Source organism: Fringilla coelebs (genome assembly GCF_963513975.1).
Source record: "Fringilla coelebs genome assembly, chromosome: 23".
NCBI classification, from domain to species: domain Eukaryota; kingdom Metazoa; phylum Chordata; class Aves; order Passeriformes; family Fringillidae; genus Fringilla; species Fringilla coelebs.
This window is the reverse complement of record NC_140049.1, coordinates 1,757,601-1,776,359: the sequence shown is the minus strand read 5'-3', so window position 1 is coordinate 1,776,359 and position 18,759 is coordinate 1,757,601. Positions and strand designations below refer to the sequence as shown.

Sequence of the window (18,759 nt, the reverse complement as noted above, 5' to 3'; positions counted from 1 at the left end):
AAATCAGGGCTTATTTCCTGCCAATACCGTCTGCTGCTTCCCACAAGGAAACTCATTTACAGGAGGAGAAGTGACTTACCACTGCAAACAGTAAACGGTGGGATGGTGAGAGCCGGGGAAAAGTTTGTCGTGACCGAGTTTTTGGTGAAGGAACTGAGGAGGCAGAGCTCCCACCTGCTCCCTCCGTGGAACAGCCCAAGCTGCAGGGAAGGAGACCTGAGCTGGTGCCACCTGCACAGCCCACAGAGCTGGTGGCAATGGCTCTTTGCACTGGGGAGCCCCCCCCAAGTCATTGAGGTCCCCCCATCACCATCCTGGAGAGCATTTGTCACCTCATGTTTAATGCCAGGGACATTTTCCCCTCTGCAGCAGGGATGCTGTCAGGGCAGGTGGCAGCTGGGACATCCCAGTGGTGACCCTGTGCTGAGAACTGCCAACTCACTGCTTGAAAGGACCATGATATTCAGTACCCTCTGGTTCCTCACCCTGAAACACCAACAGGCAAAGATCCCCTGCTCCTGAAGGAACCACCATCCACCCCGCTCCTGTTTGGGATGGGGGGCAGGGTGTGAAACCTTCCCGGGGCCGTTCTGTCTGGCCATGAGGTGTGCTGGCTCGAGTGGCAGGAGCTGCCGGGAGCCGGAAGGCAGGCGGGCTGGAGAGCCCCACCGAGCTTCATTAGGCAGTCCGAGGCGCTTGTTCGGGGAAAGCTGAGCCGGCATCGGAGGCCGGCAGAGCCCCCCGGGACCGGGTCGCATTCTCTGGGCAACCCGATCCCGGCGGCAGCGGCCCCGGCAGCCTCATTACTGCGGCTTCTGCAGCGGCTTCGGTTACTCGCCTGGACGCTCTCGTCTCCTGCTGGCTTTTAATTTCCCTGACATCCCCCGCGAGCGGGGGGATGCAGGCGCAGTGTCGGGGAGCCTGTCATCACCCCCACCCGCATCCTGCCTCCTTCCCGACGGCTTCCAGCCCCCTCTGCCCCCGGGACTCCCATCCTGTCACAAGCCTGGTGACCCCGAGCATGAGCCCCGGGGCTTGGGAGGAGGCAGATGAGCAGATGGCAGTGAGGGGGAGCTGCCCTGCTCCCCTCCAAGAAGCCTTGGGGGGTGCAGCACCCTCACCCCCTTCCCCAGCCCTGCCGGGGGGAAAAAGACTGTTCCTAATTCTCTTGCCAGCCTGTTCCCAGCTGGCACATTTGGCAAGGAGGCGGCACCGGCTGCCTCTCCGAAGGCGTTTTGGGGTGTTTGTTCCTGCAAAAGCTGTGGCTCAGCCCCAAAACCCCCCTGCATCCGCGGGGGTGACAGAGAGGCCGGGGCAGCAGCAGAGGGAGTGCATGGCTCTGTCCCGTCCCGTGCAGGAGGGACAACGACCCCCGGGGTAGCAGGACCAGGAACCCCAGGGGGGTCCCCAAAGAGCTCCCCCGCCTCATGGCCCGGGGAAAACGAGTCCGATTAGGCCCTAACAGAGCCCGGGGCCCGACGCCGCCATCGCTCTGCTGTGGCACCCACCCCTCCCGGGCTGTGCCCCCGGGCCGAGGCCCCCGCAGTGGGGCGGCCCCGGTGGGTGCCCTGGGCGAGGGTCTGGGGCCGGGGGGTCCTGTGGGGGCTGGCGGCAGTGCGGAACCTCGGGGTGGGTGCGGACGCGGGGATGGGGGGGTCCATTCCCCCCCTCCGCCCCCCCCCGGATGATTTTCGCAGCAGCGGCTCCATCCCGGTTGCCATGGCAACGGGCGGCTCGGGCAGGCGCGTGCCCGCGGCCGTGCGCGCCGCCGCTGCCCGGCGGGAGCGGAGCGAGCGGAGCGGAGCGAGCGGAGCCCCGGCCCCGGCCTCGGGCCCCCGGCCCCCCCGGCCCCCGGCAGGTGAGCGCGGCCCCCGCGGGGACAGCCGGGTCCACTGCGGCGACGAGGTGAGGGACGCCCGGTCCCTTGCGGGGATGGGATGCGGGATGCAGGGGTCCCTTGCCGGGATGGGGTGAGGGATGCCCGGGTCCCTTGCGGGGATGGGGGGACGGCGGTGGGGTTGCTGTGCAAGGACCGGGCAGTAAGGCATGGCTTTGCACCCCCCGGCAGGACACAATGTCCCCTGATCCCTTCTGCAAGCCAGTGAGGTTGGGGGGGTATATGACCTTCACCCCTTCCGTGTGTCCAATGGGGTGCTGGGGAGAGGGACACCCCTTCTGCAATGCTGCCGCACTCCCGGGCTTGTGCCTCAGTTTCCCCATCTACAAATAACGGGGTGAACTTGTGCTGTCCCTGTCACCACTGTTCCCCTGCCCAAATAAACACCTTACCCAATCACTGGCCCCCTCCTTTCAGCCGTGTCACCCCAGCTTCTCCCTTGCTGCCTCCCCCATCTCCCCACTTTCCCATCCCCTCCGGCTCCAAGTCTGCTTCCCTACCACAGACAGCTGAAATTCCACTGTGCCTCCACCTCCACTGCTCCCAGCAGCCCCATTTGCCTCCTGTCACCACCAGCCCCGGGTCCATCCCCCCGAGGCTCGGGGGCCGGGACCCCCGTGGCAGCGCGTGACGCTCCGTGTCCCCCTCCCTGGTGCGGGGGGATGGCGCCGCCGTATCCTCCACCATCCCCGTTTGCCACTTTGGGTATAATTGCAAACCTTATCTTTGGATTTCTGCCTAAACCCGGCTCCCGGGACTGCACAAATCCCTGCTCGCTGTCCGAGCAGCCTTGTTTACCGCGGCGAGCCGAGGCGGCAGCATGAGACAGAGCTGCGGAGCTGGGCAGCCACTGGAGCCCCCAGCTGAGGCTGAGCCCCCTCTCCCTTCCCCAGGCCTGAGCGCATGCAGGGTGTTGGCAATCCTGCTGCTGCTGCTGCCCCTCCAGGGATCCCCATCCACGCTCCCCATCCGCATTCCCGGCACATCCGCTGTCCCTGAGCTGGGCTGCAGGCTGCCCTGGAGAGACACTCGCGTTATCTGCAAATGCCAAGCAAGCTTCCCAAAATTTTTGCACAAGGCTCCTAAAATCCCTGGAAGATTACTGAGTGCCCTGAGCAGGGTGGTTTTGGGAGCTCAGGGGGAAGGGGAAGCTCTCTGCAGAGCCCACATGAGCTGTGAAGCCGATCCCTGCCAGGGCTTGGAGCAAATGCATCTCCCCTGGCTACTGCAACCTGGCAGCACCTGGCCCCCAGCAGCCTCCCGTCTGTGCACAGGACACGAGGCTCCTGGTACTGCTCCTGGATCACTGAACCTCCTCTGTGGTTTGGGGGAGCCCACAAGCCCTGACCCCGCAGGGTCCAGCAGGTCCCCAGGCCTCAGATCCCCCCATGAGTGCAGATGACCCTGATGGAAGCAAGGAGGCTGCCATAGGCACATTCCACCCAGGATTCCTTGGAAAAGTGGCTCCCAGAAGTTTCCCAGCATTACCAACGTGCCCCCTCCAGGGTCCTGCTGCTCTTGCAGCCGCCTCATGCACTGCTGGGTCCTGGGCAGCCCCATGGTGCTGCTCTGGCTGAAATCCCGTGGGGAATCACCCACCATTCTGGGTTTGGCTCTTTGCCCAAAGGCTCCAGCCCTGCTCATGTTGCAGCCAAAGGGGTTTTGCCAGGGAATGCAGGAGGGACCCTACACGAGCCTGCTCCCATGGAGACAGTACCCTGGAAAGGCCCAGGCTCACCACCTGCCTGGCACTGGGCTTGGTTTGATGACGAGGGGGCAGAATGGGTGTTGAGGCTGCTCAGCCCTGAGCCCCAGGCGCTGCTGATGCGGAGCTGCCAGCGTGAATCAGCAGCACCCACTTAACCCTTCCCTCACAGGGTCCCCGTGGGCTCTGGAGGGGGGCCATGCTTCAGCCACGCCACAGCCAAACCTTTCCACTCTCCCTGGCTCCCTGAGCTCTGACCCCTCCAGCCCCAGGAGTCCCATGGGATGCACGGACCAGCCCTGGGGTGGGAATCCCACAGCCACTCAGCTGGGTCAGACTGAGCAGCAAACCAGGCACAGCTCCTGCAGTGGCAAAGCCTCTTGCGACACACATCAGTGTCACGGGTTTTCCCTGAGACCTGCCACTGTGCCTGGGCCACTTCAGCCCTCATATGTGGCCACTTCAGCCCCCCATGTGCAGCCACCTCAACCCCCATGTGTGGCCACCCCAAGCCCCTTGTGTGGCCGCACTGGGAGCAGCACATGGGTGCTGGTACCCATGGTGGACGCAGCACAGCAGCCCCAGAACATGGTGAGAGATCTGCTGCCAGGCTCCTCTGGACCTCCTTGGCTGAATCCATTTGTCTTTGCCACAAATCGCCACAGTGGTGCATCACGGTGGCATTGGCTCTGCAGCTTGAAATGGACCCTCAAGCACCCCTGTTCTAAGGCAGAGCAAATGACCTTTCCTGTGGCCAAAAGCCCAAGGCCCAACCCACTTGCTTGGATTCCCACAGATCAGTGCAGCTCTCAGTGTTGCTTCCCCCTGTCCTGGATGCTCTCAGCAAGGGTCACTCACCCACTGCCCTCCCAGCAATGGGGCTCACACCTGGTGTGAACCTCCTGCCTGGGGACAGTATAGGGACAGGTATAGGGACATTATCTCCCCTGTGCTCTACTCCTCTGCTTGCAGTGCATCTGTCACCATCCTGCCTTAGCCAGGTGCTCTTGTAGCAGAGGAACCTGCCCCAGAGGCTCTGCAGCCACTCCTGCCCGTGGTCCCCACCAGGCTCAGCCAATGTGCCCAGGGACAGGAGTGTGACATCCCCATCCCCTGCTTCTTGGCTGCAGGAGAGATGCTGGGTCTGGGACAACAAACACACCTGGAGAGAGTGACCCAGGGACAGGGGACAGCCGGACTGGACTATCCCACCTTGCTGGGGACAGGGCTCTGCCAGCCAGGGCTCTGCCACAGGGGTGTGGGTAGCTGCCCATGCCATGCCCGCGGTGACAGCAGCACCAGCCTCTGCATTGCAGCAGCCTCCTGCCTGCGCAGGGCCACGGCCACGGCCCGGCTCCCACAGAGGGCAGAGACCCCCCTGCAGCAGCAGCAGGGCAGCAGGAGCTGCCTGGAGGGTGAGGAGAGCTGTGTCAGTGCTCAGCACCGAGCGTGCTGACAGGAGAGACGCAGCGGGGCCGCTTCTGCAGGAGCAACAGCCCAAGGGCACGTGGAGCAGGAGCTGGGACAAACTCCACTGTCACTTGATGCCAAACGCTCTGTGGCTTCTCCCTGGCAGCTCCGTGGAGGCAAGGGGCTGAAGCAGAGCCCCCCAGGCCCAGGGTACCCCAGCAGCAGCGCCTGGCTGGGGCTGGCAGCTCTCCACGCCGCAGCTCGGCCGCCGGCTCTGCAGGCGCCAGGCATCACCGACGGCCGCCCTGATGAGAGGTGATGGGCTGTGCTGGCAGGGCCGGGGGCTGGCAGGGGCTGGCAGGGGGCTGGCAGGGGGCTGGCACGTGTGGCACAGGCGGCCGAGGCAGCCTGGCACGGTGGGGCACTCGCACCTGCGTGGTCGGGCAAGGATGGTCGTGCATGGGGGTGCGTGGCGGGAGAGTGGCGCCGAGGCGGCAGCGTTGGCTGGGAAGTGATGCAGAGCCAAAAATAACCCCCAGGCTGCGGCTCGGACCAGGTAGTGCTCGGAGAGGGAGCTGCGGCAGCCACGTCCGCAGTGCCCCATGGCATGAGGGGCTTGCTGGGGACAGCAGGGGCTGGCACTGTGCCCTTGGGTCCTGGGGTACACCCAGCCATGGGGGTGCTCCCTCCCTGCTGCCCCCATCCCAGCCCTCGCATGCTGGGGCTGTCACCCTGAGGGTGCCCTTGCCGTGCCAGCAAAACCCAGGGTACAACACCTGAGGCACTGCACTGTGCCACAGCTTTCGGGGGGGACTATGCACACAGCACCTGCAGGGTCCCTTGGGGCTGTGCCACCAGGTGCTCTGTCACCACTGCAGGTGCACCGGGGTGGTGGCAGTGCTGTGGTGCCAGGCAGGAGCAGTGGTGGCACTGTGGGTGCCAAGGACAGTGGCCATGCTGTGGTGCCAGGCAGCAGTAGTGTTGGTGCTCTGGGTGCCAGGCAGTGGCGGTGGTGGTGCCATGAATGCCAGGCACAGTGCTCCTGTGGGTGCCAGGCAGGGACAGTGGCCGTGCCGTGGGTGCTAGGAGGAGTGGTGGCAGTGCTGTGGGTGCCAGGCAGTGGCGGTGGCGGTGCTGTGGGTGCCAGGCAGGCGCGGGCGCTGCGTGCTGCCAGCTGCAGGGGGACACTGCTGTCCCCCACCCATCTGCGTCTCGGCGGCTGAGCGAGGGACAGTCACGCGTTTATTTTTAACCGTCTGGGGAGGGTGGAGGGGATTGGTGCCTCCCTGGTTATATCACTAAATCCCTGCCGGGCCCTGTTACTTACAGCACAGCGAGCCCTGCGCTGCACTCCAGTAACTGTTTCAGGTCCCTGTCCTCCTGCGGCCATGCCCTGCCCCGGCCCGGGGACACCTCAGGGCCAGCTGTGTGCACAGCTGGAGAGCATAGGCAGTGCTCCCCACAGGACCCTGTGCTCCCACCCCACCACGGGGCAGAGCACAGGCAGCCAGGCCTCCCTCTGCCCATTCCACCTCCCCAAGGAAGGGATGGTGTGTGAGGTTCACAGCCACATCCCTCTCAGCCTTTTTGGGGACAGGGCAGGAGGAAATTTGAGCTGTTCGTGGCCATCTTGTTCCCATCCCGGTGGCAGATGCCATGCAGGATAGGCCCAGCACTTTCCTGTGGAAACACTGTCCAAATCCAGGTCAGGATGGGGATGATGAGGAGGATGCCTAGGAAACGGCCACCACAGTCCCCGCTCAGTCCCCATGCAGTGCCACCCCCAGCCACTGGCCCCCTCCCAGCTCTCAGCAAAATAACAAAGGGTTAAGCCACGCAGCGGGGCCACGTGGCGCTCCGGGGATGCCGTTTTTCTCAAGATCAGGACGGATTAGGGTTGAATATCAGGATGAGACTTTCTTGGGCGGCGCATCCCCTGACCCTGCCACGGCCCCTCGCCCAGCAGCTCCCAGTGCTGAGCCAGGCTCTGCCCAGTGAGCTCCCACTGTGCTCCTCCCCATGACTCCCTCCCAGCACCGCTGGCTCTGGGGCTGTTTGGATGGCACCAAGTGGGTGGTGGGCACTGGAGGAGCCTGTGGGTCCAGAGCTGGAACAGGCACTGTCCCCATGCCTGTCCCCTGTACCCGGATGCTTGTCCCGCAGAGCTTTGGCAGGAGGAATGGGGGTCCCCTGCACCCCCCGTGACTCCCCTCTCCTGTCCCCTCAGTGCATGAGGCTGGTGTTTGCCCAGGAAACCCCCAGCGCCTGCTCTGCCGCCCGAGGCAGCGCCGGGAGCCATGTCGGGTTCCTATGACGAGTCGGCATCGGCCGCCGAGGAGACAACCGACAGCTTCTGGGAGGTGAGTCCCGGCCACCCTCTCCTCCCACAGACCCCACCACCACTGTCACTGCACCCCGGGGTGTCCCCTGGGCTGGGGGCTGCCCTCCCTCCTCTGCCTGAGAGCATCTCTGCTGTGGTGGCTCCGTGTCTGAGCTGGCTCATCCCAAGGTCTCAGTCTTGGCTGTCTCTGGGTGGCAGAGGGGTTGGAGGGAGTTGGGCTTGAGCAGCCCCAACCCAAAGCTCTATCCCCACACCCCCAAATTGCCTGGTGCTTCCCCTGTAGCCACCCCAGGGCAGCTGGGGCTGAGCCAGGCGGGGTGGTCACAGCCCCCACAGCTGCCTGTCCCCGTGGCCATGCCAGGTGGGGAACTACAAGCGCACGGTGAAGCGGATCGACGATGGACACCGGCTCTGCAATGACCTCATGAACTGCGTGCACGAGCGGGCCAAGATCGAGAAGTCCTACGCCCAGCAGCTCACCGACTGGTCCAAGCGGTGGAGGCAGCTCATCGAGAAAGGTACCACGGCTTCCCCACGGGAGGCTTTCCCCAGGACACCTGGGCGTACAGTCACAGCTTCACCTGGCAGAAATGGAGCGGGTGAGGGCAGTGGGGTGACCCCCAGGTGTCCCCTCGGCCCCCAGGTCCCCAGTATGGCAGCCTGGAGAAGGCGTGGGCTGCGATCATGACGGAGGCAGACAAGGTGAGCGAGCTGCACCAGGATGTGAAGAACAGCCTCCTGAACGACGACTTCGAGAAGGTCAAGAACTGGCAGAAGGACGCCTACCACAAGCAGATCATGGGGGGCTTCAAGGAGGCCAAGGAGGCTGAGGATGGCTTCCGGAAAGCCCAGAAGCCCTGGGCCAAGAAGCTCAAGGAGGTGAGAGAAGCACTGAGTGTCCTGGGAAACCCTGTGTCCCCAGGTCCAACTCTGTGCCCCCAGTCCAGGCTGGGAGAGACACGTGGCACCTCCCCACAGGCAGAGGGGTTGGCCAGGGGCTGTGACTGCCACTCTGATGTCCCTTCTGTGTCATCCCCACAGCTGGAGACAGCCAAGAAAGCCTATCACCTGGCATGCAAGGAGGAGAAGCTGGCCATGACCCGCGAAGCCAACAGCAAGGCGGATCAGTCCAACACTCCTGAGCAGCAGAAGAAGCTCCAGGACAAAGTGGAAAAGTGCAAGCAAGACGTGCAAAAGGTGTGAAGCACTGCCCTGTGCCAGATGCATGGGGCATTGGGCAAGGGAAACCAGAGGAGATGGCCACCACATCCCTTTCTGCACTATCAGTTCCCATTTTCCCATCCCTGTGCTCCTGGAGATAAGAACTTGCAGGCAGTGCTCAGGGGAGTGTGAGTTGGGCGGGGATTTACCCAACTTTTGGGGGCTGATTCCACCCACTGAGGCTCCTGGCTCAGTTTGGGCTCCTCAGCTCTGGTGACCCCCAAAGCAGACCTCTCAGCAGGCAGAAACAGCCTCTGAGATGCTCGAGGCACTACCAGGGTCCCTCCTGTGGTTTTGCAGACTCAGGAGAAGTACGAGAAGGTGCTGGACGAGCTGAACAAGTGCACCCCGCAGTACATCGAGAGCATGGAGCAGGTCTTCGAGCAGTGCCAGCAGTTCGAGGAGAAGAGGCTCAACTTCCTCAAGGAAATGCTCCTGGACATCAAGAGGCACCTGAACCTGGCCGAGAGCAGCAGGTAGGAGCAGCGGATTCCGGCCATGATGGGCACCAAGAGGTACCAGAGTGGCAGGAGGCCGTGCAGGCGCCTGGCGCCCCCCTGTGGCGTGGAGGACCCACAGCCTGTCCCCGGTGACACAGCCTGTCCCTGTCCCTGTCCCACGCTGTCCCCAGCGCCCCACCCTGACCCCCAGCCTCCCAAACACATTTCTCCCCGCAGCTACGCCAACGTGTACCGGGAGCTGGAGCAGACCATCCGCATGTCGGACGCGCAGGAGGATCTCCGGTGGTTCCGCAGCACCAGCGGCCCCGGGATGCCCATGAACTGGCCCCAGTTTGAGGTGAGGCTGGGCGCCCTGCCTGGGCGCTGGCAGCTCTGCAGGGCGGCCGGGCACTCAGGGGTTGGTCGCTCTGCGCTTGCAGGAGTGGAACCCGGACCTGACGCACACGATAACGCGGAAGGAGAAGCAGAAGAAGGGCGAGGGGGTGGCCCTGACCAACGCCAGCGGCGCGGGCGACACAGGGGCTCAGGCGGGCGAGCGCGGCAGGTGAGGGCCGGTGTGTAGGGGAGAGGAGAGGCACGGCCTGTGAGAGGCACGGCCGTGCCTGTGCAAGCACTGGGGATGCGGGATGTCCTCGGTGACTGCCACCCCTCCCTCTCCTCCCAGCGTGAGCAGCCACGACCGCGGGCAGACCTACAGCGCCGAGTGGTCCGATGATGAGGGCAGCAACTCCTTCAACACCAGCGAGGCCAACGGCGGCGCCAACCCCTTCGACGAGGAGTCGGCGGGGAAGGGCGTGAGGGTGCGGGCTCTGTACGACTACGACGGGCAGGAGCAGGATGAGCTCAGCTTCAAAGCAGGTACAGTCCCTTGCCAGTGCCAGGTAGGATGGGGCTCATCTGCTGGAGCTGTGGGTGTGAAACCCCTCAAATAATTTCTGAGTTGGCCCAGCCCTTCAAAGAGTTGAGCTGTCAGAAGGGGGAAGGCAGAAGCTGAGCCCAAAGGCAGAGGGGACAGGAGCAACGGGAGGGGACAGGAGCAATGGGAGGGGACAGGGCAAGTGAGGGCTCACAAGTCACCCCTTGCCTTTCTATCCCACAATCTGGTGTGCCCAGGATGAGTCCTGCAAACCCCCAGCAGCTCCATCCCAGGGAGAAAAAGGGGGTGGGAGAATTTCCAGCACCTGCAATGAGCTCTTCCCTTCCACCTTCCTCTCCAGGTGATGAACTAACCAAACTCGGTGAGGAAGACGAGCAGGGGTGGTGCAAAGGGCGCTTGGACAACGGGCAGCTGGGGCTGTACCCCGCCAACTACGTGGAGGCAATCTAAGTCTTGTGGTGTGCTCCTCGTCACCGTCAGCAGATAAATCCATCCTCCGTTGTCTCCATCTCTCCACCAGCCAACCAGCCATTCTGCCGTCTGGTCCTTCACTCCTCACCCTTAGAGATTCAGACATATTTTCCGACCAAGCTTTTATTTTTTTAAGAGTTGTCTCCGAAGAGTATTTTGCATAGTCGCTTTCTTCTAAGATAACGTGAAGCGAAAGATGACGTTGTCCGTTCGTCTACGTTAGTTGAATTTTTTTTTTTTTTCTGAGCGAAAAGCTGATACCTCAAGATCTTAAAGCCCAACCAGTGAGAGCTCCTGATTGGTTGGTTTTTAAAGATACTGAAATCATGAGCCGCCTTCTGATTGGCTGGAACTGTTCCGAAATGCACGGCGCCGAAGCTCCTGGGACCAACCAAATTCATCCCAGAAAACCAAGAGGGATTGGAGTCTGACTCCGTTGGTTATTTTTTTTTGGTGTTTCCATGTTCTCCCCAGTTCATCCTCCCTCCCCGAGGTAGGGGGTGAATGCCCCCTTCAGCCCCGCCGCCATCCTTGAGATGCCCAGGTGAGGTGGGACCAGCCCCGCCATGGAGCTTGCTGGCATCTCCTCAGCTTCCTCCTCCTCCTCCCGGCTGGGCTGTCAGCACGCCTGGAGCGGGCGGAGGCTCCCGAGCCGATGCCCGGTCTGTGCTGCAGGGAGCAGCATCCCCCCTCGGGTGGGCAGGTATCCAACGCACACCAGATCCAGGTGAGATGGCCCTAAAATGTCTGGAGAAGGACCCTCCAGGGCCCGGTGCTGCTGGAAGCACCTTCATGCCCAGCCTGAGATAGCGAGGATTGCCTTGGGCACTGCTGGGGACTGTCCCCATCCTCTCCTTCCTGAAGAGAGGCAGGAGCAGAGCAGGGACGGGGGATGAGCATCATCCGGCCTTGCAGGGTGCCGGCAGGAGCTGCAGCCCAGGAGGAGGGCTCAGGATACAGCCCAGGCAGAGCAGCTGTAATCAAGGCCGAAATCAAGGCACACCAAGGCAGGGGAACGGCCGCAGGCTCTGCCCTTTGCTTGTCCCCACGGAGCTCTACCCCTCCTCCCCTGGGCTCTGCCCCCAGCCCCACAGCTCCCACGGCTGCTGCCACCCAGCACAGCCACCCCACCCCCTGCCTCGGGTTTGTTTGCCATCCCGAGCTCTTCCCTACAGATCATCTCTCATTTCTTTCCATACCATCACCCTTAGCAGCAGCAATGCCATCGGCTTCCCGCACGCTCCTCCTGCTCCTTTCCTGCCCCCTCCGTTGGTTCGTGAATTTTTTGGCCCCAGGGATCCCGTGTTCTCGTGGATGCAGGGGAAGCACCGTGTGCTGGGCACGGTGGGCAGGAGCCATCCAGCCCCTGCCAGATACCGGAAAAAAAACCCACAAAGTCAGAAAAGACCCAACCAACCACCTGTCTCAGCAATGCACCCCGGTTTTTGTACATTGATTGTGTAATTTAAGAAGTATATATATAATATATATATCTCTCGTGATTGTATTTCCGTGGATACAACAACAAAAAGCAGCAAGAGAAAATAACCGAGCTCTGTCAGCGTCCTTGGCTCTGGGGTCTCCTTTGCTGTGCGTCTGTCCCACCCCCGGGGGGGGTGGCTGAGGAGGTTGTGGACCCCCAGATAGTGACACCCCCTCCCCAAAGTTTTGGGGTGCAGCAGAATGGGGGGCTCAGATGCATTGCTGGGGGAACAAAGGGAGCAGCCACTGCCTTTGGGGACTCCTGTGCCACTGCAGGACAAAGCCTTGGGACAACCCACGGCGGGGCTCGAGGGGATGAAGGTTTTGGGGCTGTTCCAAGCACCAGCCCTGACCCAGCGCTGTCCTGAGCATGTGAAAGCAGGGTGGTGTCACCTGCTGCCCTCCCCCACCCTGCCAGGGGAGCTGTGAGGGGGACACAGGATCTGGGGCACCCCTGGCACCCCCGGCCCATCCTCACAGTGCCCCCGCACCAGCTGCGTCGGGCGCACACAGCAAATCACAAGACACAGTTTGCTTTTTTTTCCTTTCCCCCCATTTTTTTGCTTTTCCACTCCCTTTTCCAAAGGCCAAGGCAGTTTTCCTCCCACCTCTGCTCCTCACTGCCCTCCAGCCCTCCTGCCAGGATGGGAGCAGCACAGAGCAAGAACAGAAAGGCAGTAGCTGGCACTGGTGGATTTTGTAAGGAAAAAAATCAAGAGACCATGAACCAGGTGTTTTTTTCCTTTTAAGCTCCCATAGAACATCCCTGGAAGCCCAGGCCACCCTTGGCATTTGAACCTAAACCACAACTCATCACCAGCCAAAACAGAAAAGCAAATAACCAAATAAAAAAAGCCTATAATATAAAAGATCAACATTGCCAGGTAACTCTGACTCTGGTGCAATGAGCAGGTGAAGCAATTCCCAGCTCTCTGCCCCAGTCCAGCCTGGATGGATCACACTCTGGATTTATCGTCCAGAGGGAAATGGCAAAGCTGCCATCTCCATTTCCCCAAACTCCAGAATCAGGCAGTCCAAGTAAAATCCAAATCAAGGGAAGAGCTTTGTGCCAGGGCACAGAACCTGGGGTCTTAGGAGGACTCTGGTGGCCCCGTGCACAAGGATGGGTAGAGAACTCTCGTTTGCAGCCCCAAGTCACTGTGGAGGGGAGCAGCTGAGCATGTCCTGGAGTGAACAGCAAGGGGGGATGCACCTGTCCCAAGGGGTGCCCACGGTCCCAGGGGGTGCCCACGGTCCCAGGGGGTGCCCACGGTCCCAAGGGGTGCCCACGGTCCCAGGGGGTGCCCACGGTCCCAAGGGGTGCCCACGGTCCCAGGGGGTGCCCACGGTCCCAGGGGGTGCCCACGGTCCCAAGGGGTGCCCACGGTCCCAGGGGGTGCCCACGGTCCCAGGGGGTGCCCACGGTCCCAGTGGCACAGCCCCCATGGCAGGAAGCACCCTTGGCTGGTGCCAGGCTGCTCCCACAGGGACTGGGACAGGACCCTGCCATGAGCAGCAGTGGGTGTCCCTGTCCCTGTGAGTGTCCCTGTCCCTGTCCCTGTCCCTGCGGGTCTCATTGTCTCAGCTCATGCCCCAGGCTTTTTCCTCACTGAACAATGGCTGGGGTGAAGCCGCCTACAGCCAGAACCCGGGAGGGAGGAGAGGAGTGGGGACAAGCCCAGGCACGGTGCCCGCCCTTCCCATGGGGGACAAGGGCTCTGCACGGTCCTTGCCCCACACCAGGGCCTGCTGGAGGTGAGGGGGTCCCTGTGTCCGATGCCAGCAGGTCCACGGCAGCCGAGGTCCTGCTGCTGGCACAGGCTCTCTGTGGCTGGGGCAGAGGGAGGCAGCCGAGGTCTCCCGTCCCTCCCGGCGCTCAGCCGGTCCCGCCGCCGCTCACACCGGGTGGACGAACTGGTAGACGAGGCGCTGGGAGATGTCGGGCTTGCGGATGATTCCTTTCTTGTAGTACTGCCGGATGGAGCGGCTCAGCTTGTCGTAGTTCATGGCCGGGCGGTTCTTGCGGATGCCCCACAGCCGGGCCACCTGCGCCGAGTCCTCGATCTTGAAGATGCCTGGCAGGGGAGCGGGGCACGGGGGGTTACAGCATCTCCTGCCCCACCTCAGCCCCCCAGCGCCCGCCCCGGGGCCTCTGGAGCGCGCCCGCCCACCTTTGTCCTTGTTGAGCCAGCGGATGAAGCGGCCGTAGTTGTGTGGCTTCAGCAGCAGCTCCTTGAGGAACTGCCAGAGGTGGATGGGTTGGCCGGCACACGACGAGTCCACCTCGCTGTCGGCCCAGGCGGTGTCACCTCCTGCCACGGGAAGGGACAGAGCTCGCTGCTGTGCACCGCGCCAGGGAGCTGCTCGAGTCCTCATCAGGGAGCCCCGCTCGACGCCAGAGGGACGCCGGGGCTCAGCCCGGCTCTGGGTCTGGAAGATTTGCTTTCCCCTCCCTGTCTCGGAGCAGGGAGAGCAGCTCAGCGCTGCCCTTGTGCAGCCCGCAGGGGTGCAGGGGTGTGGGACAGGGCCAGGGAGGGGATGGAGCCATTTCCCCTTCGCTGGGCTGGGCAGAGAGCCGCGGGGCTGCTCTGGGGCAGAGGGAGTGAAACGCACAGATCCCGCAGCAGCAGCGGCTCCAGCGCTCCGGGAATTGCAATAAAACAGGGAGGGACCCCTCAAGTGCCCCGGGCCTGCCCGAGGTGGGGCCAGCGGAGCTGAGCCCACGCAGAACTCACCGCAGTATCTCACATCTCCCGGGGCAGCCTTCTCCTTCATCCAGGCGGCTGGAAGGGAGGAGCGGGGGATCAGGGGGGCACCTCCTGCGGCACAGCCTCGCCCACCCTCCCCGGCTCCCTCCCGCTCCCTGGCACCCACCAGACTTCCAGATGTCGAGGTGGGCGTGCAGGATGTCGCCGCAGGCGGGCGAGCGCTGGCAGAACTGCTCCTCGGACATGGCACACAGGTCCTTTCCCGACAGCTCCTGGAAGGACTTCCCGATCTGCGGCAGCCGGTACTGGTGCTCCGTCCACAGGATCCACTTCTGCACATTCCCGGGGCTCCAGTCCATGGGGTCTGGGGGCGGAGCGGGGTGAGTGTGACCAGCCGGGAGCCGTCCCCTCCTCCCGTGTGGGGCTGCCACACTCCCCCAGACCCCCACAAATGCCTGCATCCCCCCAAACGCAGCGTGACTTTGGCTCCCACGCCAGCACGTCCACCCCTGCCCTGGGGACACCCACCTGCGGCGATGTTGAGGAGCTTGCAGGCTGTCTCGATGTCCTTCAGCACCTCGCCCACCACCATGCTCTGCACCTGCTCCAGCGAGTGCTCCTCCAGGTGCAGGCTGTCCTGCAGGTCCCCCTCGGGCCCCAGCCCCAGGCCCTGGCTGTCGATGATGGGACATTGCTCCGGCTCCTTCCGCGCCTCCTCCCGCCCGCCCTGGGCGCTGCTCTGGGCCGGTTCCCCGGCGCCCTTGGCGGCCCAGGCCGTGTCCTCCGGGTAGAGCATGTCGAAGTAGTGCAGGCAGAAGGCGGGCAGGGGCTGCTCGGGGGTGCTGGGGGGGCTGGGGCTCTCCGGGCAGCCCCAGCCGCGTGGGTCGGGGTCCCGCGGGGGTGGCAGCAGCGCGGGGTCCGGCCAGGCGAGGCGGCCGGGGGGCAGAGCGCTCAGCCCGGGGCTGGCACTGCCCATCCCTCTGCTCAGCGCCGGCTCCAAACCTGCCCGGGGACGAGAGAGGGGCAGAGCTCAGCCCGGCACCGCTCCTGCCTCCCCGCCCGGCAGCCAGGCACAAAGGGAGGAACTAAGCCTGTTAGAGGGGAAAAGCCCTGCAAAGAGCCCCACTGTGCCCCGGCAGCCTGCGGGTGAGTGCGGGGTCAGCCGTGGCTGGCGGGGCTGGCCCCAGTTCAGGAGCACCAACAGCAGCAGCAGCCAGCAGGGAGAAGGAGCTCGGGAGATGAGCAGGATCTGACCCCTGTTTAGGGTCGGGTGTTTAGGGTCTCCCCAGGGGCTGCACTCCAGGCTGGCAGCAGCTCAGTCCCAGGTGGAGCTGAGGCCTCAGTGGGAGGCACTGGGGGACACAGAGGGCTCCCCCAGGACAACCCTGGGGTGACAATGGATGCTTGAGCTGCAGGGACACATTTCTGAGCATGGAAATCATCCTCTGCTGTTCCCACCTGAGGCACAACAGCCCCCAGACCCAAATCCCTGGGACGGACCCAGCCCAGCACCCAGCCCTTGGTTGCTGTTGCCAGCTCCCAGATGAGAACTTTCCTTGTAAGACAGGATAATTGCAATTACCTTCACTCTCTTGCAAGAAAAACTACCCCAAATCAGCCTGTCCCCATCGATCTCTGCATTCAGGGAGTCCTGGAAGCCATGGAGGAGAGGATAAACCTGCTGAATTTCCATGGCAACACCAGGGAATGGCTCCATCCATGGAGAAACCTCCCCAAAAACCATCCTGAGACTTTGGGAAGGGGAAGCCCCTGCCAGGGAGAAGCTGTTGGTGGGCATGGGCAGGACATTGCCCAGCTCTTCCACCTTCAGCACTGCATTTTACAAGGAGAAGAAGAACCATCCCAAACTGGTGGTTTAAAAGCAGAAAAAGGAGCTTTAGCAATGGAGCTGGCACTGGGAAAGGAGCGTGCAAAGTTTGAAACCCCTCAGACACCAGGCAGCTCTGACGGGGAGCAGGGGGCAGTGGCCAGGGAAAGGGGGTGCCCTGCTGCTCCAAACTCCAGCTGGGGGGGGAAAGGTTTAAAAGAAATGAGAGGAAAAGGTGCCACAGGGTTCCTTCAGGCAGAGCACAGCCCCCAAGCACGGGGGTGGTGAGTGGAGGAGGAACAACGGGGACCCAGCCCTGTGTCCCTTGCTTAGGGGGGAGTTAATGGAGCTCCTGAGGATTCAGGAATTTGGGTTTAGAAGGGCTGCATTGCCTGCACTTGGGGCAAGCCCATCACTTCATCCTTGGAATAGCCCAAAGAGCTCAGAAAAACCCACAGAAGAGCCAGGGACACCTAAACTGCACCCACGGCAGCCTCAGCCTGTGGGGACCTGGGGGGAATTGTGGGTTCAGGAGCTGGAGCTCATGACCCTGAGTGGTTTTGGTGACACTGCAGCAAGGAGAAGGAGGGAGAAGAGGGAACCCAAACCCTCTTCCTGTCTGGGGCTGCCCCCACCGTCCAAACAGTTTCCCTGAGAGATGGTGCCTGCTTCCAAACCTCTCCTTGATTTGCTCAGGATTAAAAGAAGAGCTTTAGGAGATCAGCCCTAAATCCAGCCTCACGCTGCTCCCAGCACAAAAGGGAAGTGGCAACAGCTTGTGCAGCTCCTGCTGCTGCACAGTGCTGGCTGTGGGGGTGTCTGGGCAGGGGACAGGTGCCTCATTCCCAGAGCCTCTGGGATGTCCTGAGGTCACGGTTCATCCTCACCCATGGGGCAGCAGGGCTATGGAGCCATCCTCGGGAACGTCACAGGATGGACGGCCCCAGCCTCATCTTCACCCTCATCCTGTTCCCTCCTCCCAGCAGGGACCAGAGGGACCCAATCCCCGGGGAAGTGTCCCCAAAAGGCTGAGCTGTGCCCCACCAAGGGCGCTGTACTCTCAGGGCGGGGGCCGCTGTTTGACTTTCTCCCGCTCTGGCACGCGGGCGGCCGGGCTGGGTGGGACCTGTTTGCACTGAGAAGCCACTTCAGGCGGCCTTTTCCCCCTCTTCCCCTGCCCCTTTTTGCATTTCCCTGGAAAAGGAGAGCTGGAGGGGCAGCCCTGGGTGCACGGGCCCATATGGCACCCAAAACCCTTCCTGCTCCCTGCCCGAGCTGAGCGAGGCTGAGCCGGTCATTGCATCAGCCTTGGCAGCTCCCTGCCCGCTGCTCGGCGGGGAGTTCTGCCTGGGATGGGGATCTGGGACTGGGATGGGGCTCCTGCACCTCCCAGGGCACGGAGCCAGCCCGAGCCCGGGGCTGTGGGTGCTGCTGGCTCACCGCTCAGCTCCACACAGACCCCACAGCTGAGGGGGACAAGGATGGGGACAAGGACCCCCGTGCCACCCCCAGCTCTCCTGGCAAGTGCAGCCCACCATGGCTCAGGGTGGAACGCTGGGATGGGCCCTTGAGAGAGAGAGAAAAAAAAAAAAAAAGAAATTCACCCACCCCTCCGCCCTCGAACAATGGGTCCGTTAATTAAAATCCAATCAGCGGTGGAACAGGTTGTGCCGGAGCGCTGTGGGACCGGGAGGGCGGCCCCGCCGCGGGAGGGGCGCTGCCCGCAGAGCCCGGGATGGATCCCAAGCCCCCGGGCACTTCCTAAAGCCCTTCCCAGGCAGCGGGGGTGAGGGACCAGGGCCAGGCTCCAGGGTCACCTCCAGCCCCAGGCTGGGGACAGGGACGGGCTGTGCCGTGCTGTCCCAGGAGGAACTGGGGATGAGCGGGACCCAGAGCTGTCCCGGAGTGCCCAGAGCAGCCTGGATGCCGCAGGAAAAGAGCCCTGGGGTCCCCGCAAAGCCAGGGCTGCAGCAGGTGCCCAGCTGGGTGCTCAGAGGCTGCTGACAATTTGAAATCCTGCCAACATGTCCCATGCAAGCCCCAGTGACAGCTGTGCCACGTCCTGCTGCCAAACCCGGTGCCACGCACCCTTCTTATCTCTGGGTGGAGGAAGGAGGATTGGCCAGAACCTCCCCACAGCCAGGGCAGGGACTGGGGACGGCCCTGGGGGGCTGGGGAGGTGACAGAGCAGGGGGCTGGGGGAGGTGACAGCTCGGGGGCTGGTTCTGGTACCTGCACGGTGACAGGGTTGGGGCCAGGACAAGCCCCAGGCTCACCCTGATGTACCCCAGGGGGATGCAGCCTAACCTGGGGGATCTGGACTCTCAGCTCCCCACCAGCCTCCTCCAACACCCCGAG

General features: G+C 63.0%; 2 protein-coding genes across 2 annotated transcripts; one reads left to right on the top strand and one right to left on the bottom strand.

Moving 5' to 3' along the window:
- Window positions 1–5,210: 5,210 nt before the first annotated feature.
- PACSIN1 (protein kinase C and casein kinase substrate in neurons 1) lies at window positions 5,211–10,362 on the top strand (the record flags this gene model as incomplete). The annotated part of the gene is made up of 10 exons (XM_084220453.1): window positions 5,211–5,327; window positions 7,240–7,372; window positions 7,715–7,871; window positions 7,997–8,232; window positions 8,395–8,550; window positions 8,875–9,050; window positions 9,252–9,372; window positions 9,455–9,579; window positions 9,700–9,893; window positions 10,253–10,362. Exons 2-10 carry the CDS (start codon window positions 7,310–7,312, stop codon window positions 10,360–10,362), a joined length of 1,338 nt encoding a protein of 445 aa, XP_084076579.1. The 5' UTR covers window positions 5,211–5,327; window positions 7,240–7,309.
- Window positions 10,363–13,761: 3,399 nt separating this feature from the next.
- SPDEF (SAM pointed domain containing ETS transcription factor) lies at window positions 13,762–15,549 on the bottom strand (the record flags this gene model as incomplete). Its single annotated transcript, XM_084220581.1, has 5 exons — window positions 13,762–13,940; window positions 14,037–14,177; window positions 14,601–14,648; window positions 14,740–14,937; window positions 15,102–15,549. 5 exons carry the CDS (start codon window positions 15,547–15,549, stop codon window positions 13,762–13,764), a joined length of 1,014 nt encoding a protein of 337 aa, XP_084076707.1.
- Between the last annotated feature and the right edge of the window lie 3,210 nt (window positions 15,550–18,759).